The sequence below is a fragment of the Podarcis gaigeae genome (assembly GCF_964106915.1).
Source record: "Podarcis gaigeae genome assembly, chromosome: 11".
NCBI classification, from domain to species: domain Eukaryota; kingdom Metazoa; phylum Chordata; class Lepidosauria; order Squamata; family Lacertidae; genus Podarcis; species Podarcis gaigeae.
The window spans coordinates 36,863,140-36,886,907 of NC_139687.1; the positions used below are offsets into that span (position 1 = coordinate 36,863,140).

At 38.8% G+C, this 23,768-nt stretch overlaps 1 protein-coding gene across 3 annotated transcripts in view; it reads right to left on the minus strand.

Annotated features, from left to right (window-relative positions):
• Positions 1-8,333: 8,333 nt before the first annotated feature.
• The window catches only part of AP3B1 (adaptor related protein complex 3 subunit beta 1), a 149,861-nt gene continuing 134,426 nt past the window's right edge, over positions 8,334-23,768 (minus strand). For all 3 annotated transcript variants that reach the window (XM_083703427.1, XM_083703426.1, XM_083703428.1), the window contains 2 exons: positions 20,305-20,443; positions 8,334-9,076 (listed from right to left, as the gene is read on the minus strand). In XM_083703427.1, the coding sequence (XP_083559553.1) occupies positions 8,923-9,076; positions 20,305-20,443 (293 nt within the window). In that variant the 3' untranslated portion in view covers positions 8,334-8,922. The remainder of the gene's footprint in view (positions 9,077-20,304; positions 20,444-23,768) is intronic.

Here is a 23,768-nt window from a genome sequence, read left to right on the forward strand (position 1 = left end):
AAGTTAAGCTGCCAACTAACTTTCTCAAAACAAACAAACAAGCAGTATATGGACTAGCATGACAATAGGGTGCTTTTAGGAGACAACTGTCGAAAAGCAGAACTTGATGGGACTTACACCATAGTAGGGTTTTGCAATATATATGAATTTATGACTCAGGAAAACTGTACTAGAAGCCACCACATCATCTTATGGCAGGCACCATTGTTTTGAGAGTGAGAGGCTAAAGGCTTGTCTACTCCACTTTTCCAGAGCAAGGGCCAAACTGTCCAATTTTGGGGACCACAGTTTAGGAAGGATGTTAACAAGCTGGAACATGTGCAGAGGAGGGCAACCAAGATGATCAAAGGTCTGGAAACCAAGCCCTTATGAGGAACGGTTGAAAGAGCTGGGTATGTTTATCCTGGAAAAGAGACTGAGAGGAGATGTGATAGTCATCTTCAAATATCTCAAGGGCTGTCACATGGAAGATGCAGTAAGCTTGTTTTCTCCTGCTTTTGAGGGTAGAACTCGAACCAATGACTTCAAGTTACAAGAAAGGAGATTCCGACTAAACATCAGGAAGAACTTTCTGGCAGTAAGAGCTGTTAGAAAGTAGAACGGACTCCCTCGGGAGGTTGTGGACTCTGGTTCCTTGGAAGTTTTTAAGCAGAGATTGGCTCCCCTGTCATGGATGCTTTAGTTGAGATTCCTGCATTGCAGGGGGTTGGACTAGATTACCCTTGGGATCCTTTCCAACTCTACAATTGTATGATTAACTCTAACTTGCAATATGGAATCCACATTTAAGTTAATATAATGTTTTTAGCATCAGTACGTTTCAGCTGGTTTCTCAGAAGAGCGTTGTGATGCATCTCATCTTAGGTAGGCAAGGCTGGATGAGGATCCACAAACTGATGCTCAATTAGCTAATCCAGGTACCAACCAATGCATTTTAAACTGTGTATACATCCTTGCATCAGTGTGTTCTAGTTAATCACTAGGGCTGCAATATTTAATTGGTTATATAAACTGATAAAAAAAATTAATCAGGCAAACTAAAGAAGTACTTATGCAGATAACAAGTACAAACTGAAAAGAGGTTTTTGGTCACAGATTATTCAGAAATTGTCTATCCGCTTCCAAAATTGCAAGCTGTAAGTAGTGAACCAAGGTGCATGGTTCTTTTCCTTTTCAGCGTTACAATAATTTTGATTTCAAAACATCTAATTGAGATTTCATGTTTTAAATATTTTGAAAACAAGGTGATTGTCTCAAACACTCAAACACAAATATCTCAAATACTTCAGCACAAAGTACTTCTCTACACTAGCTTAGGGCTCTAAACAGAAATGCAAAAATCACCAACATGGTCAAGTGTTTTTCCAGAATCATGCCAGCAGGTGGTTGAACTAGAGCAGGGATAAGGCATCTGTGATGTTCCCTCTGATCCTTATGTCAAGCTCAGTCAGCATGTCCACTGGTCAGGTATGACGGGTGTTGGAATCTAGCAACGTTTGGCGGTTTGCCATTCCTGTACTTAAGAGTGAAAAATGCACACCAGGAAATCATCAGTCCACACTCTTCTGGGTATGTTCAAAATGTAGTAATTTGTTTGTTGATGAACGACACTCCTTCCAGATATATGGTCACATTTTCAGTGCTTTAAAATAAAGCTCTCCAGAAGTTCACAGCTTTCTGCTTTTGTTAAAACCTGATATAAGGTTGCTTAGTCCTTCCCTAAATCTATCCTTCCTCTTTACTATCCCTGTCCTTGAAGACGGTAACTCCCTCCCCTGCCCACCAGTCACCAGTAATGTCAGATACATTGCCTGTTTTACATCCTTTATGTCACGTCACATCACTTCCTCCACCCCAACTTACTTTCCCAATATAGGGCAAGTGATGATTCAGTTTGGCTCCACTACATCCTCCAAACTGTTATTAAAGCTATTTCTGGTACCCTTGCCAGAAATGGATGCTCTTCCACTTTGTGTTCCTGTTGGATCACCACCCTTCTGCCACATCATGAAGTCCTTGATTATCCCATGAAACTTTGGGCCACTGTAATAACTCTGCCTGGATGGCTCAGCAAAATGAAATTTCAAGTGCATCCTTCCAGCATGGCTCCTTACCGAGGACTATAGAAGTCTCCATAGAAACAGTGTTTTTATTGTTTTCACTATTCCTAAGACTCAGGGCCAAGTAACAATTTAAAAGTGAAGTCACAAGAAGGGCCAGTGATAATAACAGACCCTACCCAGTTGTGATACAATTGGCCAGAGAAAATAACCTATTACTGGCCAATTAAATATTTAATAAACATTAGCTTATTACTCAACTGGTAACAAGGTTCTTCACTAACAGGGAAGTTAATTACATATAGAAACCTTGTTAACGAAATAATGGGCTCAGGTAGAGTTCATAATAATTTATAGGATAATCCATTTGCTTGCCAGTGCATACATCCAAAGAGGATTGTTGGCAAGGTTTCATAGAATTGCTGTATAAATGAATTTTGGAGATCACCTCTGGTATTTTGAGGTATATGGAAGCACAGTACAAGCTGTGCTTGCTTATCCAGCTCACTTCCTCAACCTGGTGCCCTCCAGATGTCTTACACTGCAACTCTGATTAGTCCCAGCCCTTGACCACATTGTCTGAGGCATTTGGAGGGCACCAGTTTGGAGAAGGCTGATCTAGTAAGACACTTTTTAATCATTCAGCATATCAGTCAACTCTTTCTTCAAAATGAAGCAAAGGTCCAAAATTCTAGTACAGTGGTACCTCGCAAGACGAATACCTCGTATGACGAAAAACTTGCAAGATGAGTTTTTCGTTTTTTGAGTTGCTTCGCAAGACGAATTTCCCTATGGGCTTGCTTCGCAAGACGAAAACGTCTTGCAAGTTTCAATGCATTCCTATGGGAATTTGGTTTCAATGCATTCCTATGGGAATCCGTGCTTCGCAATACGAAAAATTCGCAAGACGAAAAAACTCACAGAACGAATTAATTTCGTCTTGCGAGGTACCACTGTAACTCCATTTCAAGCTCTTCAACATCAAACCTCATGATGATGAGCTGCCAAGATTCTGGTGCCTTAAAACTAGTTTTTCAATGGACATTTTACTATACAATAGAGAAGTGCTTCTGTCTCCTAAAACAAACACAACGTATGGAGAGGACACAGTCCAGCAGCTGGTGGAGCTGGGCTTCTGAAAAAGCAATGAAGTGCTAAAAAGGGAAGATTTCAGAGCTGGACTAGCTGAGGAAGCTTTCACGCTTTCAGAAAGACTCCAGCAAAATACCAGAGAGGGTTTAAAGGTAGGGCAGTCAACAGTTGGATGAAGCAACATGAAGAACAGATTAAATGTCTCCATACCTTTCCAAAGGAGTAACTGAAGTTTCCAAAAATAATGGATTGCCTTCTCCTGGTTGCCTTTTGACAGCCAGACTGCATGTGCATGGGCTCAGCTTTCAATCTGCCCAATTCTCATCCATTGGCCTTTCTTTCTGTATCATCTGAAATGTACTTGAGGAAGGGCCTTCCCAGTGGCCAAACCTAATCTTTGGAGCAGTTTATGAGAAAGCTTCATCTAGCCCTCTTGTTGACAGCCTTTCACACACAGGCAAAAGCTTTTCATTTAAACATTTGGCCCGCTGGGCTGACTTGCTTTGTTTTGCTGCTCTGCATTTTAATATGCATTTGTAAACTAGTTTTTGAACTAGCTGCTGATTTTGTCTGCTCTTATCTGATTTTCTTGTGGCTTACCTGTTTTTGTATATTAGTTATTTTTTATTGTAGATTTTATTGTTGACTTGCCCATTTTTTAAATAGAAAAGTGAGGTGTAAACATAGCAAGTAATAAATCAAGGCTTGGGGTACTTCAAGAGTGTGACTGTCTGCTTCTTTCCTGCAGGCTTATGGTAGCTAGAATGCCGTAGGGCAGAGAATCTCACTGATCTACATTGCATTTGTGGAGATAGCTTGTTTCCAATTTAGGAAACTCAGGAAGACTTGCTGCTGCTGTATTCTAATGATAGCTCTTTGTTGTTTTAGAAAGGGACCAGGGATATAAATTTTCTGCCAATGCTTTAGTACCTCCAAATTCACAGTACTTTGTATAAAGCAGCAGGCTATACATGAAAAATGTTCACACTCTGAACTATGGAACAGAGTATTGATGCTCTAAGGGCAGCGAAGAAAAATAAAGGGGAGAAGGGGGTGCAACTTACTCTCTTTTTTATAGTGTACATGTGGGATTTTGTGTCAGCATCAACTGGATAGGTTCTCTTTCTATTCGCTTGTTACATTTCCTTGGTAGTGAGAGGGATTGGGAGAGCCCAAGGTGTGGTTGGTTGGTTGTGGTTGGCTGTAGTGAGGTTTGTTTGTATTTGTGAGGGGGTGGGGAGGGTTTGTTGGGTCAAGTAAGCCATATTGATTCATATACTATTGGTGGGTTCTTGTTGGGCTGTGTATGTGATAAAGGGGAGCCATACTGGAGTGAAAGCATCCTCTTCTATTTCTCTCTGTGTCAGTTTCAGTCCATTGGTTAGCTTTTCTAGTACAATTTGATACCAGTGGTCCCCGTTCACTTCTGACAGGTCTCTCTAGTGTCTGGCTATGAGGCTTCTGGCTGATGAGAGTAGTTGGTTTATAAGCTCTTTATAATGTGAGTGTTCGTTATGATCTTGGAAAACGTTCAGTAGGGCCAGTTCTGGGGTGGCTACTAATACCTGTTTAGTTATTTTGCATATCTCTTGTAGGAATGCTGTCCAAAAGGGTTGGATTTTGGAGCATTCCCACCACATGTGGAGGTACTGCTGGATTGTTTAAGAAGGTGTTAGCCAGGGTATTTGGGTGTCCCCAAGTTTGTCTTGTACTGTATTTCTTGTGTCGGTATGGGTTTGTTGTTTATGTAGAAGTCTTTTAGACGGCGTAGACCTTTGGCTTGCCAGGTTTTTATCTGGAGGTTTTGTGCTGTGTGTTGGAATAGTGGGTGGTGAGCCATGGGTGTTAGTGGGGATGGGCAGTTTGCCTGCTTTTCTGTTCCATGCTTTAAGCATGGACTGCATGAAGCTGTTTAGTGTTGTGGGGATTTTATTTAGTTTGTTTTAGAAAAATAGTTATGCTGTTGTGGGGGTGTTTTCGATGGTGTCTCTCTCCAAGTGGACCTACTGTTTAGTCTCATCTTCTAGAATATATGGGATTATGTGGTGTACTTGGCTGCCGATGTAATGTGATTCTATGATTCTAAGGGAGGGTGCAGGTATTTGCAGCTTATTCTTGGTTTTTTGTGTGAGAAAATAAACAAGTGTAGAGAACCTATATTAACTGTTCTGTATTTTCTTTTAAGCACCCTTTAGGCAATTCTAAGTTGGTAGGCCCTCAAACCATTGCTGTTCTTGGCTTTGCACAAGTGTCAAGCACAAGGTAAAAGAGGCTTCTTTGGGCTTCAGTCTTAGCTTGAAATACCTCAAGGAAAGCATGTTAAAGTTGTATAGAAAATGTTTCACCCTGTGATTGAAAGTGGCAGGCCAGATAGCAAGCGTTAGGGGAAGTTATAGCCTGGGGGTAGCCACACAGTTCCTTGTGCCCAGAATTTGTGCTCCTGGGCAATTGGGGCATATAGTCCCAAGATCTACAAGTAATCACCACGTGCTTTTACATTATCTTACTCTTAGTAAAGAACCTGGCTATACTGACTCATTACTGCAGTTGTTCCTGTTCTGTCTTCTATCACTCAATTTCAAACTCTAAAACAGCAGCACCATATACAATTCCAAAAGTCTCTTGGCCCTAATATTTTTATTAGCTTGGCCAATCATATTTCCAAATGCTGTACCAACTCCTTCTGCTGGAACACAGAGAGTTTTGTTTGGGATCAGGTGAGATTCATATAGCTTGCAGACTTTTTAGTCCTAAGGGCATTCAGTCAGTTTCTGCAACTCCTGATTTTAAGCTGTCTGTGGGCAGGGACCAATCTTGTTTTGCTTATGAAACAGTACTATGAAATTTAAAATAGTGTTTTTAAATGTGCTGCTTATCCAATAAACTAACCACAATAAAGAATTAAAGTGTAGCCAAGCATGTTTTAAAATATCAACATTTACATTCACATTTTTAAAACAGGAAACATTTGCCCTAATTAAAACACATTATCCAAATTGATTAATCTGAGTCTTTCTCCCATTTAACTGTGGCAAGTAATAGATTTGGGAATTCAAATTTAGTTCTCCCAAAAATTAGGATTCATAATAAATGCAACTATTTTATGCTACCTCAGGGTGTTCTATTTGAATACATACAGTACTTTTGAGTGAAATATGTGTGCTTCACAGAAATTATTATTGTATTTTGAATTTACATTGGATTGCAATCAGGTCAGCAAACTACTCACAGCACACGCCTCATTCAGCTGCATATGATAAATGAACTTTTAAAGATACTCTCTCATTAAAGGAAAAGAGTAGAAAAGGGTATCTAAAATGTATTCATTTTACTCATTCAACCACATTCGTATTATTCCTTTGCTAATATTTTCTACCTCTTAAAAAAATTAGTGATTTATGTAGCAACGAGTACAATCTTCCTTGTATTTGAAAACTGAAAAACATATTTAGGCAAGTAATAAAAGTGAGCTTCAGCAAAATCAGAACTTTTAGGCATCACTGTGAATCACTATCACAGAATAAAAATTGAAACTTACTTACAGGACTTTTCTATATTGTGGTAACTTGGGCTTGCATAATAGCTAGGAATTTCCAGAGATGGAGTAAAAAACTTTTCATATTTTACCTGTTAGGTCAAAACTCTTGGCAAATAAATGAAGCTCTCTAGGACCATTGAATGAATGGGCATTGCTAAGCAACCACATTATTCAATTTGATGTGGGTCTTCCTAAACCATCATGAGTGATCCCAATGGCTTTCTAACTAAACTTTCTAAACTCAAGAAGAGATAGTACTATCATAGTCTCTCTGACTCTTTTCCATCCAGATATTTGTAATTCCAATTGGGTCAAAATTATAATGTTTATATTTTCTCTAGGCATCTTTTCATTTTCTCCGAACTTCTCTCTCCTCCTCCTCCTTTTGCATTTTTTAAACACAACATAAAATATATAAATGAATACTTGCAGTGTCTTAGCTAACCACCTCCTCTTTTAGGGAAGTTTAGTGATCTCCAGATAGTTGGTTGGCACTAAGGTTGGATTTTCAGAATATTTTGAGTGGGTACTGTCCGCAGGGTAGAAGTTACAGTAATTCTTTGTTCTGTGCTATAACCGAGTGACTACTTTGCCACGTAACCTGTATGGAGCCAATGCCTGTATTTATAAAAATTGGTTGAATGCAGTACCATGCCCACTTCACCACTATGTTTACTTCTATGCCTCTAGCTTATATACAAATTGCATCTTAAATAATCTGCAGCCAATATGAAAAAATGTTATCTAAATCTGGCCTTAAATGAGACACTGAAACAGTTACTCACTAGTGGACCATTCAACAGAATTATACCATATAGATTTATGTGCTTTAGCAAAACCATTACAAAACCCAATAAAATCAGACATGATATCAAGGATACATTCTCATGATTGTCATATAACTTCATTTATCAACTGACCTTGAACAACATACATTGGCCAAATGGGGTAGTTCCAGAGTAGTAAAATGGAGACCTTTTAAAAAGGCAAGATATAGAAAGCAGTTCCGAACCATGGATAGCTTGTTGGAACAGGAACTGCATAACTGGGATTTTTAAATAATTTAATATTATTTGTGTATTTGAATATTAGTGACTTTCTCTTAATAAACCTTACATGGTCTCCTCTGACTATACAGTGTGTGTGTTGTTAGTGTTCCAGCGATCAGAGTGAGCTCTGTGACCTTTAGATACAAAACAAATTCTCTCTCTAAGCAGTTTTTAAACTCACATGAGCACAAACCTCTCTAGTCTACTTTATGTATTGGATGAGTAGGCTATTGACCATGGAAGATACAATAAATTGACTACAGTAGACCAGTCTGTCCCTAAAGTGCCACAGAATCCTCATTTCTTCTCTAGTATAGAGAAGCTGCTGCATAAAGCTAAATTCTATAACCAAATGATAATGCAGAAGAAAGGTGGTGTGATCACTTTACATGTTACACTGGACAGAATAGATACATTTCCCAAACCCATCACCTATGATGTAAATCTAGAATTAAGTCTGTAATAAGTTGACTAATGAAACTCATTGCAATTTTTGAGGCTTTCTAAAAAGGAGAATTTCAACACTGAGGTTCTCAAGTAATAATCAAGTTGTAATAGAAATTTTGTTTTTAATAGCTCTCAGAAGAAAACAAATTTATCATAACATGACTTTATTAGAATCTCAATTTTTAGAAAATTATGGCAGCCGTGAGGAACGATTAGATACAAATATATGCTCAAGTACAGAAGCAAATAGTCTCTGGGATATAAAAACTGCAAAATTTTATCTCTCTCAAACACTCCAGTACAATCAACACTGTGAAGGTGTTTTCCATATTGATTTCCTTGAATTTTATTTTAGTGTTCTGATTAAGCTGATTTTTTTCCAGTACCTTATTCCTCAGTCTTTTATTGTTTTCATGAGAGAAAACAAAACATGAAAATGAGGAAAGCAGAAAGAGTATGAGGCTAGGAAAAACACCTTGTAAATAACATTTATGAATTTAGCTGACAGTAAAGTACATGTTTCTTTGGTTAGAAAGCAAGGGGGAAAGATGCGAAGTACTTGCTTGTGTGTGATAGATGCACACTATAGCATTCTAAAACAGGAGACAAGAATGTCAAGAGTGTATTCTTCCCCCACTGCCAGATGGAAAGGCTATTATTATAAATGAAAGGCAGCAGTAGTGGATGCCAGGCACTTTTGTTGTGTGCCAGATTCTGAAGTCCAGATGTAAGCAGGTTACCCCTGGGACAGGACAGGCTTCAGCTCCCGCAGCAGAATAGAGCCAATCACTGTTTTCTCGGTGTTTATGATGAGCTGTGCTGTAGACCCTTCTTCCATCTCCACTGTGACTAGCAGCAGTGACCCACTATGCACCGTTTTAGCTGCAAATCTAGAGGATGGAAACAAAATCTGTGATTACCTTTTGTACAAAACAAAAAACCCCACAAGTGACGATTTCCTAATTCAATGAAGTTATATATCACCAGAAATTTTTGTAACAAAATCCCCAAGTCATGAACATACCATAGGCACAATACAAATACAACTTCATAATGGAAATAGAAGAAAATTAAGACATCTTAAAGCAGGCTTTAGAAGGCAGTCAAATTTACACAATCCCTAATTTTTATATACCAACAACCTGAACTTTAGCTGAGAGCAAACAGATTATTAGGCAACACAAGTGTTGAATTATTCAAAATACAGTAATCCTATTAAAATACATTTAAAATTAGACAGCTAACCAAAGTTACCAAAGTTAACAACACATAGCTCAATAGGAAAAGTCTTTCTCTCAGCACATAACCTCACACGTGGGGACAGGACTTCCAAAGTAACCAATCTTTCCATTTTTATTTCTCTGATAATTAATACACTTCTAAGAACTTTATATAATGAAAGCAAACTTGAGATCTAATCTTCGAATACTAAATTCCAAAACATGAAGAACCTACTCATTACATGGAATTAAAAGCAAACTAGTATCTTAAGCACTGCAATTGACTGAAAAGCCATTTTAGGCACAATGAACTTCTGTCAATCCTGTTAATTCATTCTGCATGCACAGCGAGACCCTAGAGACAGAAAGGGAAGGGAAGGCAACAGCCCATCCTTCCATGTTCCACAAAGCATACTACCCCCCCCCTTTTCAAAGAAGAAGAAGAAGAAGAACCACCCAGAGAACAACAAAGTTGCTGCACATGGGCTTTTGAAAACACTAACAAGTGTAGAGCAGGTCTGTGACCCTCTGTGACCCCACTTTGCAGGGCCAATTCCCTCTCCCCTTTCTGAATGACACGTGTCTGAATCAGAGCCATCTGCCTCAATTTGCGCAACATCTTCAGCCACAATAGGACCCAGTTAGCCCTGACAACGGCTCACAATACATAAAAATAAAACTGCTGACAGCACGCCATCAGCTATTCAAGAGCAAACCAACTGGTCAGTGTCTCATGTCTGACAATTAGCATGGGCCTTGCACAGCGCCTCCTGGGCTCCTTAGGGATCTGTTTAATTACCATCAACATAAAAGAGGGAGTTTATCAGCAGATACTCAAAAAGCTTCTCTCTAGACTTAATTAAAATATTAGCCTCTTCAGCAGGAAGCAGATTCTCTTTAAATGAAAAGTAATTTCTTTTTTAAAAAATTAAGCATATCAACCTCAAAATCTTGTAACACATTACACTAATTTAGGAAACATAAGTCATCCTTAAATGTCACTCTTCTCACAGGTCAATATATTTCTTTTATTCAGATTAGATACACAATTTCCACTCTTTATATCCAATAAGAAAATAAATCCCTATCCAATGAAAAGATTTCAAAGAAATACCAGCAGTCCCATTTAGTATCTTTACCATGATGTTAAAATCTATGTTTCTCCCATCAATTTGGAAAGGGTGATAATTATGTAAACAATAGTCTTATTAGTCTCTTTATTTATTTAACACTTGTGTCTTGGGACTACAGAGAAACAGATTATGCCTGAATTCACACAATTAAAGCTCCAGAGCTGGGGCTTCCTAGCCCCAAGGCTCATTTTACTCCTGTTCTAGCCTAAACTGCAAGTGATATAAAGTCAATGTTATTATAAAAGCAAACATACCCCAAAGGCACAATGAGGGTCAGTTCTGGCTGGGTGCCTTTGTGCATCGTTTAAAGCAATTAGATAAGGAAAATTTATTTGAAATGAATACTTCAGAATGCCTTTTTAAAAAGAAGATACTGTTGTCAACTAATGGGTCAGTGAAGGCTATCTTAAACTAAAGTTCTAACTTCCAGTGTAGCATGGATTAATGTAGCTTTTGTGTCTAAGGGGAACTAATGTTGGGAGCACTTACTGATATCAGATGACTAGTAGAATCTCACATGACACTTAGAATCTATTTAAAATGGAAGGCAAGTTTGGCTGCAAATGATTATGGACAGTGGAAAGTAAACACCTCTTCACTAATATCTAAGCAACTTGCACAGTAGACAGATGGCAAGTACAGAAGACTGTACTCAAGGACACACGTGGTCGTGGCATGGTGGACGATGGCTGGAACTATGCTAGGCAATAGGAAACAGATTTAATTCCTGGCCTGGTTTGATCACATACAAAAATGGAATTGCAGTGGTGCAAGAGTCCAGGTTTTAGCAGGTGTAATAAGGGGAGCTGAACCCTCTCAATACCTGTTCATTTACTATTCAGAGCCTCTCCCCCTCAGGCACTTTTCATCCAACCAAGTAGAGTCTTCAGGTATTATAGCTTGGATGAGGGGAAATGAGACAGGAAGGATGAACTGCCAGAAGGTAAACTAGGAAGGAAGGTTCACCACCCCTGCTCCAACCCTTCTCCTCCAGTTTTGCAATAATATTCAAGGCTTCATTCACCACTTTATATGTGATTAGGAGAGACTCAAGTCTAAAGAAACCGCTGGAATCACATGTAGTTTGAGGTGGAATTTACTATGTCTCTTAATAAAAATATGTTTCTTGGAGACAATAGGTATCTTTAAATGTTGAGCCTGTTTCTGTGACAAGTTCAAATGTCAGTAAATCATGAAAGTTTATATTAACTCATGAAAGATTTAATATAATGAAGCAGCTGAATCACAACTGAGATAATACATATACTATGACAATAAAAGCAATGTTCTCTCATCAACAAAAGTGAATCTTTTGTACAGTAAGTGTCTGGTCATCATAAACACATAAATATTATCTCTCAACACATCAGCACCTACTGCTTCATTTCCCCTCAGAGTACATGGAGTTCCTACAATGGAAAATAGTGCAGAACAGACACAAAACACAGCATGTAATTGCTTTAAGAATACGATGGCTTCACAGTGGTCTAATTAGGAGACTTAACAAACATGAAAATATAGTTAAATAATTTCCTCGCTAAGGCACATGGTAGCTTCATTTGGACAAAGCTGAAATATGGTCTAGGACTATGTGAACAAGCCTTCCCCTACCCTTACCCTAAGTGTGGCCATAAGGAGAAGATTGGAAACTTTCACTTCTGTTTTCAGCTATCCACAGTGCAGCGTTATGTCGCAACTAGGCTAACTGTGCTTGGTCTTACCTATAGTGTATGAGGTGTTAGGAGGGGTAGTATTTCTGGGGGGGGGGGATATGTCCTGCTCCTTCCGCAGTAGTTTGTCCACCTTTGGTCTTCACCCTGCACTCAGCATTCACCTGTGGCTCCAAGAAGCTGTCAGCATGTGACAGCAGCCACACTCTGGGAAATGGCTTCATCTGGCTGGTTAAACCAGGTGAGGATCAACTAACGGTACTGCTCTAATGTAGTTTGTTTGTTTTTTCTTGTGGGCTGGCACAGCTGTCCTTGTTTTTGAGTAAAATGCAAGTTGTTTATTCCCTAGTATGACAATGCATGCAAGCATAATATAAATGATGTTATAAAACCATGCAACTGTAAGAAGCATTCATTCTCTCTTCTGAATGATTATACAAAATCAGTATGGAACATAGAAAGCAGATTCTTTTATCTATGCTTTCCTCCTTTGTCATATGCAGCTGTACAGTTATGTTATTTTTCTCTACAGATCTATATACTGGGTTTTTGTTCTACTCTAAGAAAGATGATAATTTGATTGTATTTTAACTGCAATAACATTTTGACATAAAGTCTGAAATAGAATTGTTTTATAGATTTCAGATAAAGAATAAAAAATATTATCCAGAAGCATATATAGTCATCCTCCCCACCCCAATTCATGTCACAAAGCAGTGTCTAGTACAGGAGTAGCCAATAAGCTGGCTTGCCAGTTGTTGCTTGAGCTTATGTGAGTTGTAATCTAACAACATCTGGAAAGCACCATGTTTGCTACGCTGGTCTATTAAGCTATTGATCACAACAACCCCCACCCCGAAAAAATTAAGCCATTGCTACTATTCTTAGTGCTTTCCATGACTTTACAGTGCAGATAAGGCTTAAAAAGTTTCAGATTTCTAGAACATGTTGTAATAAAAGCCCAGTACTAATTAAAACATTTTTAAAAAATTGGGGGGGGGGACTTAACACTTATTTCTACTAATACTGCACACTTTCTCTCTCTTTTTTAGAATATTCTGTAAATCTTCTTAGTTCATTTTCCTCCTCTGTTCAGATTTGCTAGTCACCAGAAGCTGTTACAATGGCCCATTCATGCTAAAACTTTTCTCCCCCTACCTTGTACATGAAGCCTTCAATTACTGCCTGCTGAAGCAGACAGAATCCTATTAGTAAGAAAGACGATCACAAGATGCAATGCCCAGCCCTAGCTGTATAAAAATAATTAGCCCAAAGTTGACAAATGTAATGAATTTGCACAATGAATGTATTTAAGAAATTTCCTGTGAATTAGTCTTCTAATCCCAAATACCAGAATGAAAGGTTAGAACATGTAATGCTGTATGGTATTAGGGCAGAGATATATAAATAATTGATAACATCAGTACCCTATAGCTGCCACAAACCCTTCAAAGGATATCATGCAAACCAAGTCTTACTCAGAGTAAAACAGCTGAGTAGGAATAGAACTGAGCACCACTCAATGTGATCCAATTACGTGTCATCTATGACATAAAAATTTATGGGGCATTAACAAAGTTACTGTTAGGAGGCAACTACTGTATATATTAATAGTGACACATGGTTTCTAGTCCAACATTTCTCTTGTACAGTGATACCTCGGGTTACAGACGCTTCAGGTTACAGACACTTCAGGCTACAGACTCCGCTAACCCAGAAATAGTACCTCGGGTAAAGAACTTTGCTTCAGGATGAGAACAGAAATCATGCTCTTGCGGCGTGGCGGCAGTGGGAGGCCCCATTAGCTAAAGTGGTACCTCAGGTTAACATAATTTTCAGGTTAAGAACGGATCTCCAGAATGAATTAAGTTCTTAACCCGAGGTACCACTGTAATATAAATGTACATCGACTGCAGGGTATTTGCAGCCAATAGATTCCCTCCATTAATCTCCAAACATCCCACTTCCATGTCACCTTGACAAATTTAGGTTGGGGAATATTATGTCTGACAACAAATCACACAGTTCTGTTTTAGCCTAAAAATATAGTTATCCCAAGACGGGTTATTCTGAGCTCCCTCATCAATAACAGGAAATTATGTGGATACATCTAAATCTCTATATACAGAGTAGCTCCTTCCATTGATAGGTAGAGTGACCCCAAGATGAATAAGAGCTACATGTATAATCTGAGCAAACACACACCTCCAGTCTGGCAGCCATATTTCTATTATTTTATTATAATAGTACCCAAGTACATTGAAAATACAATTCAGTTTGTATTTTTAAAAACCCAAAACGATTCATTTTGCCTTTTAATACATCATTTATGCTATTGTGATGAATTCTTCCTATTAAAAAGTTTTGGCTTCTCTAATTTTTTAGTATATATAGCTTTAAAAGGAAAATAAATTAAAAAGAAATTAGAATTGTTTACTTTCCATCTAGCAGAAGCAGCTATAAAATTTGCAAAACTGAATATGGTGTTTTAGGGGGGAAATAGTTTTTCAAATAATTCATAGTAGTTTAAACTTAAACATAACACCGGTTTGCAAACATGAAATGCATTATGTTTAAAGAATTAAACCATAAAAAGCTTTTTTACATTGCTAGAAAGAAAGTGATCAACTTATTTTGTACTTTATAATTTCAGATACAGAAGCAGTGCTGTCCTCTAGTGGACGGCAAACAGTTTCACTTAAAACATCCAAAGAGTTAGCCAGCAAGCTTCCTATCTATCTATCTATCTATCTATCTATCTATCTATCTATCTATCTATCTATCTATCTCTATTTGTATTTAATTGATATTGGAGTTTAAAAGACCCTTAAGTAAGTAGTGCTCTGCAAATACAACAATTTGATATTTAGCAAAAAGACTTCTAGATAGAAGCATAATAAAGAGGCATAATGATCATGATACTTATGGGCATATATTCCTCCCACTCCATTAAAAAATAGAGGTAAGGAGAAATACTTTATCACAACATTGGCCATGATTACCAACATCTCCATTAAAACAAATCAGATGCTTCCCTATTTTTATTCTTTTGGTTTTCTACCTAAGTTGGGAAAATGTATAGGACATTTCCTTAAGGAGTAGTGCAAAAAATGGCCTGGTGCTTTATTAATTACTGGAGGAGTGATAGGCCATGGGTTTAAAACTGGATGGTCATTAACTATCTGGGGGAAACTGTTTGAAGGTCATTGCTAACTTCAGTAGTCAATTATAAGAATAATTAATACCATGTTTAGGTAATTTGAAAGCTGAGTGCCATAATGGGAAAGGTCTCACTGCTTTATGGATGTATTTTGGTTTGATCAACTCAACAGTTAAAAAACCAGGAGTGGAAACAGTTACAGTTTAAAACAAACTTAGTTGGTCTCTAAGGTGCTACTGGACTACTTTTTTAAATATTTTGACTTCATCAGACCAACATGGCTACCTACCTGAGTTTAAAACAAGTCGGTATAAGAGCTAATGGCTACAAACGGACCATTAACACATTCTAGGTTGGAAAACTAGGTGTTTTTAAATTATAAACATTATTAATATTATGGAATTGTTCCAACAACCGTTCATTGAAGACCAATAATTCAGTTGGAGTATAAAATAGCATTGGACACATTTAAGAAGAGTCTTCTCATTTTAATTCTAGTACCCCAGCAGTCAGGTTTCCCGTATCTTACGGATTTCCCCCCTAGAGTATCAGTACGGGTTTTGCTCAGATCTGAACTAATAGCTAAAATTACAACTTGGGGCAAAAAATATCCCCAACCACCTAGTAATATTAGCTGGTAGCACTGGGGGTTGTTTGCATTTCATGCAGCATGTAACTTAAGTCACTTGCTTTTTGGTATGCAAAACCCCGACTACCGCTTTCCTGTGATCTAAACTATGTGAGCTGATTTACATGGGGGGGGTTTTTTGCTATTTTGCAACAAGGGTTGTTATTTATAGCCTTTGTTTTCCTACTGCTCTATAATTTTATGCGCCAACCCTGGACTGGTTTTCCTCTCTGTACCCTGCTGCTTCTGTAGCATTACTCCTACAATCACATACTGGAGCAGGAGTAGCTTTCACACAGCACCACAGATCTGTCAGATGTTGATAGAAATTTGACTCTCCAGCAATGGCCTTGGTATTCATGGGATCATTGGTTGGTTGATTGATTGATTCTATGATTGATTTTCATTCAAATGAACTGCGGCTTACAAACAATAAATAACAATAACATAAAAGAACATCACAAGTACAGCATCAGTCATATTAAAAAAATCATAAGTAAAACAATATATAAAAACACTATTAACAAAGCCACTCCTAAACAATAAGCTAAACATCACCATTACACCAAAAGTCATATTATATGGTTAACAAATCAATATGGCGTTTATGACCTATAAAACTGTATTAAAAACATTAACAAAACAGCAACTAAAAAAATATGCTAAGCACTGTTAAGTTCATACAGACGCTTTCCACAGCCTGACTTAAAATCTTTCACTCTATTCAGTTCATTAAAATATACATTATTGTTATTACATAATGCCTGTAGCTCAGCCAGATGCTACATCGGCTGGGTCCTTGGGTAGTGGGCCGTGGTGAGGACAGTTATGGTCTTCGGCCTATCACTGGTGGCAAGGTGGATGTTGACTCTAGGTAGCCCACTCAGGCGCTTTGATGAGGAACCTGTCCACGTCATCCTTGATAACCAGGAGGTCCATTCCCAATCAAGGGAGTCCAAGATAAGTCTGTCCCCCCATTGAGCAGCGATCCTGCTGACATGTCCTTAAACTTCTCACTCTTCTTCTTGGTGGCAAAATAGGTGATTCATAGATGTATTTGTTTTGTGGCAAGGAAACAAAGCAGTTCTGGTATGTTTCTTCATTATAGAGCTGACATTTGGGAATGCAACAGGCCAGATGTCCCAGGCCTCCATAAGCATCTTCCATGTAAAGGATTGAGTCTTTTCCTTCTTGTCAGAATAACCTACAATTTGCAGTCCACTAGAGCTGAGGATTGTTGGCAATCTCCAAGTGCTGTGTGGGTGACCTGGCTTTTTTTTTTTTTTTTGCACCTGCAGTGTGGTTGGGGTACTGCCACTCCAAATTCCCTTCTCCTCCTGCTGTGGTTTCCCTGTTTTCAAGACGCAGTCTGATGTTTATGCCACCTGGACGAAACCCTGCAGCTCCTGCGCACAGAGTAGCAGGTGATGGTGGGCAGCTTGGGAAAGAGAGCCACAGCAGGTCCACACAGGAGCCAGGCTGGCACTCACTATGCTGCTGCTGTCATGCACCTGGCTAAAGGGTACAAGCAGATGGTCTGCAGAGCTACGGCCCTGTCTGGGAAGGCATATACCCCAGCCAGGTCTCCCTGCAAGAAGGAGTGCTCTTCCTTTTGACTTAGTCGAGCTGCTGCCTTCTCTTCCAGCTCCTCCAAAGCGTCTCACGGGGTTTCCTTATGCAAAGAAGTTGCAAGCAGGAGGGGCCTTTTCTGCAGTGGCACTTCTTCCCACATCAGAAGGGCCTTGATGTCTAAGCTTCAGGGGTGACACTCTGAGCTCAGAACACCCTGCAGAGGAGAGCAGGAAGAAGCCTGCTTGGCAAATGCTTCTTCCTTTCTCATTCTCTCCGAGAACTAGTCCTTGAAGCTGGGAAAGTGCTGGAGCCTGACACAGAATCAGAGAGGGCCTGAGGAAAGTCTTACTTTCCCTTGAGGAGATCCAGCTCCTCACCTAGCCTGGCCTTCCTTTCCTCTTCCCATCTGACTGAAGTTCCTGGAGAGATGAGAATCACTTTCTCCCTCAGGGCTGGAGACAGAGGCAAACCTGCCCCAATATGCCCGGTCAAGAGTGGGAGGAAGGACATGGCAGCTTCTCCCCACCTTTCGCCTCTGACACATCATCATATGGCAGACCAGATAAGGAATTTGTTTCTACAGTTATTAGGTGATTGAAGTCTTGAATATAGAACAACATCTACAGACAAGAGGACTTAGTGCCACTGCAGTATTTCGTTGGCAGGAAGTAGAAGAATAAAATTGAGTACTTTATTATACATTCCATTATATGACAACTAAACATAACTGTCCTGCTTGTGGAAAAAGAACTATGTAATCTGTAAGCTCTATCACTTTTAACACCAACTTGCTTGGGAAAAAGAAATTTGGATGCTAGCTCCTGCTTCTGCAGAGCTGACCACTTTTGTCATTGTTTTCATTGTAAGTGTCTAGTTCTTAGTGGGTCTATTGTATGTTAATAAATGTTGTCAAGGGTTCTGAGGACTGTACTTAAGAAGTGGAACATTAGCTTCAAAAGAAGCTACTGCTAGGAGGTAGAATTCATGCCACTCAAGCACCAAATGCCTGAGAATACTTAAACTATGAATTCTACTAGTCTTGCATTCATACATGATCCCCGCAGGGGGCAAAGCTGAATTTATAAAACTGCAACAAAGCTCAAGGCTCACTTTAATGTTGTTTGATGAGAAAAAAACAGGTTGCTATAACTGTAGTTCTTTGCATGGTCGTCTGTGCAGTCCATCATATTGAGGATTTGTGCCTGCACTGCACATTATTTGGGAACTTCTAGAGCTCAGAAGAACCTTGAGGCCCTGCCCTCGTTCAGGGAAACCCCATGGTTCTGCAAAAATCAATGGCAGGAGCCAGCACACTTTCCTGAGGGTAGACTGTCTAATTGTACATATGACCACTTGTAGAACCAGTTACAGGTACACAATTTGTTTTCTAATTTGTGCAGTCACACATATGGAAGACCACAAGACAGAGTGGGCCTTTTCTGTGGTGGCTCCACACCTTTAGAACACCTTCCCAGTAGCGCTGTAGTAAGAGGGCTACATTCCAGGTTCTTTTTTTAAAAAGGCTTAAAGACTCATTTGTTTTGATTTGCCTTGCCTAAGTCTTGTTTTGTCCTGCTTGTTGGACACTATGTTGCTGGAGGTAGTCAGCCTTGTGAATCTGTTTTCTTCTCGTTTCTTTTTATATTGCTGTAAGCCGTGTTGGATGGCCTTTGCCTAGAAAATTAACATATTTTTTAAAAAAATAACTACTACCACCACCATAGTTGTGGTTGCTGAGGCAGTACAGTACAGAGCAATGCTGCATAATTAGAGGAGTCTTTGGGCCTGTCATCCCCTTCAGATTAACTGGGAAAGCCCTTAGAAAGTAGCATTCTTTCTTTCCATTGTCACCCAGTTATACATCCAAACATTCTTGTGCTTGTTTTTTCCTTTGTATACTTTAATTGCTGGCTTTTATTTTTCATGCCAATCATGGTCTCTAGTTAGGACCACAGTTGTTTGTTCTATATTTTAACCTTATTCTGCTCTGCACATTCACCAGTACTAATTTCTTACCATGTAACTCTTTGCATATGCAGAAGTGCCACCAGGAAGTTCAAAGATGTAGAGGTAGGTAGAGTAAGAATTGGCTTTTTTCTCCCTGCAACTTCCACATCAGAAAACCCTTCTCACGTGCCTCTTTCCTCACCACATGCAAAGGCCCTGTTCGCTGCTAGGCAACATAATCATTCAGTAGCACTGGAATAATTGTTACTGCTAGGGGAAGAATGACACAGATCACTCTGAAAAGAAAAATGGAATTGATATACTTGACTTAAAACTGGTCAGCCTTCCTGTAACTCTTAAGAAGCACAGGTATTTGAGGGTATTTCTTGAAGTGGATGGTCACAGAGGTACCAAATCTACCCTCTTAGCTTCCATCTCCTCAGATTTTTCAAACAGTACATCTCCCACTTGCACAGACAAAAGTAATTTAGGAGAAGGTGGAAAAGCCATGTAGACACAGACAAATGGAACAATATTTATAGGTAGACTGCTGGAGTTAAGTGGAATATGTAGCAAAGTTCCTGTGATTAAGAAATTGAAATAAACAAATCCATGCTCCTAGCAGTCACTCATGTGTGCTATAGACAAAGCTTCTGCTTTGAAACCTGACTTTGGATGTAAATTTGCTTTCCCTGGCTATTCCCCAAATGTCAATCCATTTATATACAAGAAGGCAAACTGGAATTACATTATCCAAGTCTTACAAGAAACCTCCACATTTTGATTACCTGTGAATGTTATCTTCACCAGAAGGAACCACACCAAGGTTTGCTACGCTTACCACCTTCTGCAATATTACAAGACGAGTGGAATTTTGTGGTGCAACAGTGACTGTAGTGGATGTTTCATTCATACCAGTCAACCTTCCTGAAACAGTAAAACATAAAAACCATGGATTCGTGTGGTTAATATCATAAAGAAAATTTAAAGCAACACTGACATATTAGCCCAATAATACATATACCTGGTGCTAAATGTTTAAGGTTTGTCTTAATAAGGATTTCTGAGTGCCTTATGGGAACAGATGATAAATGCCTAGTCAACTAACTATAATTTTTAAACTGCATATTCAAGAAGATGTAGTAAGGCATTTTCATATAATTCCAAAAACTAAATGCTTATGCAGTATAACTAAATGATTTTGTGTGGGTGGGTGGGTGTGCATATACACTACATATACACATACAATCACTAATATATAGAGATCTCAAAAGAGAAAACAGCATGCTTATAAACAACACCCATAAGTTCAATATTACTGTAAATAAGATCACAACAGTTACTAGCCTGCAAAAAATAGAACCATCGAATTGTAGAGTTGGAAGGGACCACAAAGGTTGTATCATCCAACTCCCTGCAATGCAGGAATCTTTTCCCCAAAGAAATAAACAACTATCTGACTTTTAGAAGACACCTGAAGGCAGCCCTTCAGATTATTTTGTTGGGAGCCGCCCAGAGTGACTGGGGAAACCCAGCCAGATGGGCGGGGTATAAATATTATTATTAATTATTATTATTATTACAACATGGGGCTCGAACCCAAGACCCTGAGATTAAGAGTCTCATGCTCTACTGATTGAGCTAAATGTAGTAGCTTGCTATGGGTTGGCGGAAAAAAGCAAGAGAGCTGAACTTCTACACTGGACATACTAGAGAGAGTTTCCCACCTCTAGCAGCTTACTTGAATTCTTTGCTGGGTACACCCATTCTATCCTTCACCACCCAATCATTCATTTGTGTGCAATTTCTTCTTGCCTTTGGCTAGTCTAGCATATTAGACTAATTCATCACTTCGCACACCAACAGGAGTCATGATACAAATACACTAGAAGCGCCTATTCACAAGTTTACTTAAAAACAAAGATAATGACCTCCAAACAAGGATAAACACTAAAAGATGGCCATGCAGTCAAACTATTAGCACCACCCAAATACTCATGAGAAGAAATACGGTTCTGCCTGGTGTCGAAAAGACAATACTGTCAATGTCAGGCAAACCTTCCTGGGGAAAACATTCCATAAATGGAGGGCTACCACATTTATTATTGCCATTTGGCAGACATTTCTAGGAGGAGGCACACAAAGAAGGGCCTGAGATGTTAACATCAAGGTCCAGGTAAGTTCATTTGGAGAAAGACAGTCCTTGAAGTATTGGGGTTCTGAGCTGTAAAAGCCTTTATACTCACTCACATTCTTCATTATGGTCCAAAGACCCACAAAAACCATTTTCAAAGCAAAGTGCATTAAAAATACAGAAAAGACATTACAACAACAACAACAACAACAAATTTATTATTTATACCCCGCCCATCTGTCTGGGTTTCCCCAGCCACTCTGGGCAGCTTCCAACATAATATTAAAATACTAGGCAAGCATTGTGTTTTATCAAATACATGTTGATTTCTAATTCTTACTAGCTCCAAGAGAAATTTTCCCATGGTCAGGTTTATATCATTTTTCTTATCTTCAAGGAGATACTTGAGATAAAAGATATCAGTGTTTCCAGGTAAATTTACCAATAAGGGCTTGCTTAATTGGTTCCTGGCTCTACAAGCAAACTAGAACATTCAACTGGGCTCAGAAATGAATCGCTAACAGTGTAGTCAGCAAAGAACTAGTGTTACATGAACACAGTGCCTTGTTGTTGTTTAGTCGTATCCGACTATTCGTGACCCCATGGACCAGAGCACAGTGCCTAATTCTGCTCAATAGTATGGTTGCTAGGTTCTGCATTAGGTGGTTTCTGAACCATCTTCAAAGGAAGCCCAATGTTCAACTCACAAGCAACTGGCCATTGCCTAAATCTGCTTCTCAGTCTACCCATGCAAATGCTGGGAGATTTTCTGTGTGAGGGGCCGGACACACTATTTTTTAATTGTTTTTCTGCCCATGCTATACCACTGGTTGTAGTAGGACACTGCCTTACAGAAGCTCCTGCCAAGTAAGCTAGAGGGCTAGACAGGCAAAGAGCTGACACATACATGCCCTGGAAGGATCATATAAGCATTACCCCAAAGGTCAGGAAGATGTGCCCTGTCAGATAGGTAATAAACAAGTAATATTTTTGCACTAGAAACGGAACATGCTTCTTTGTAAGACTGCTATGGTGCTTAACCTGTTTTTGTAATTCTAAAGTAAATGAAGAAAACAGCCTACTCAAGGTTTATTTTAAACTACATTTCACTTAACCATGAATATTACGTAGCTTTTAAAAAAAAATAACGTATCAACCTTAGCCGGGAATAGTACATGGTACTGCAGATGGTCTAAATTTTACATTAGGAAAATGCATTGAAAAAAGTACATAAGCAGTCTTGAGGCTGCTTTTAAGCAAAGCACAGGACTGACATAACACTGCTGAGAGATGTGTGTACTCATTAAGGATTTAAACCTTCTCCATTAAGCTCTATTGAAGAGCAAATGCTGAATAAATGAATGCAACTATGTTTATGTTAAAAGCCTGTTTCCCGCAGCATGTAATTAAAGGAAATGTTGTACAAAGCCAGTACTTTTGTCAAGCTCCTGTAAATGGAAAGATGGATAGCACTCAGAGAAGTGAATGCATTGCTTCATATTTAACCTTAACACTCTTGTCATTAATGGTTTGTCTAACTTGTTCTATAAAGACAAGGTACTGCTCCATTGAAGTAAAATTTAAAAAATCAACTAAACCATGCTTTTCAGAACAGAAGATTCATTATCGTTGACTAATGTATTGGCATAAAGCAAAGTAACATCCTATCAAGTAAAGCACACATTCAATCTGCCTTACCACCCCCCCTTTTATTTTTAACTCATGCTGTTTTATTGTTATAGGCAATTTGTACCACTCAGCATGACAGTGTAAACTGAATCAAGATTAATTTACATGCAAAAGAACACTTAGCATGGTAAGCAAATGTATTGTCTCGATTGCTGAGGTGGAAAAGAACCTGAAAAGAAAAAAAAGGTGCTCTAATTAAGGGGCATCAAATATGATTGCTTGTGGTAGTTAAGGGCCAGAAAATTGTGAATGTCTGACCATTTAAAGAATTAGCACCTTGCTTGTTGGGAGGACAGAAAATGTTGCAAACATAAATCTTGATAAAATCAAGTAAACAATTGGAGAGATTCTTTTTATTTTTTAAAAGACATGGCTTTTCCAAATTAAACTCTATTGGGTATACTTAAAGTTGCCAGTTTAACTTTACTA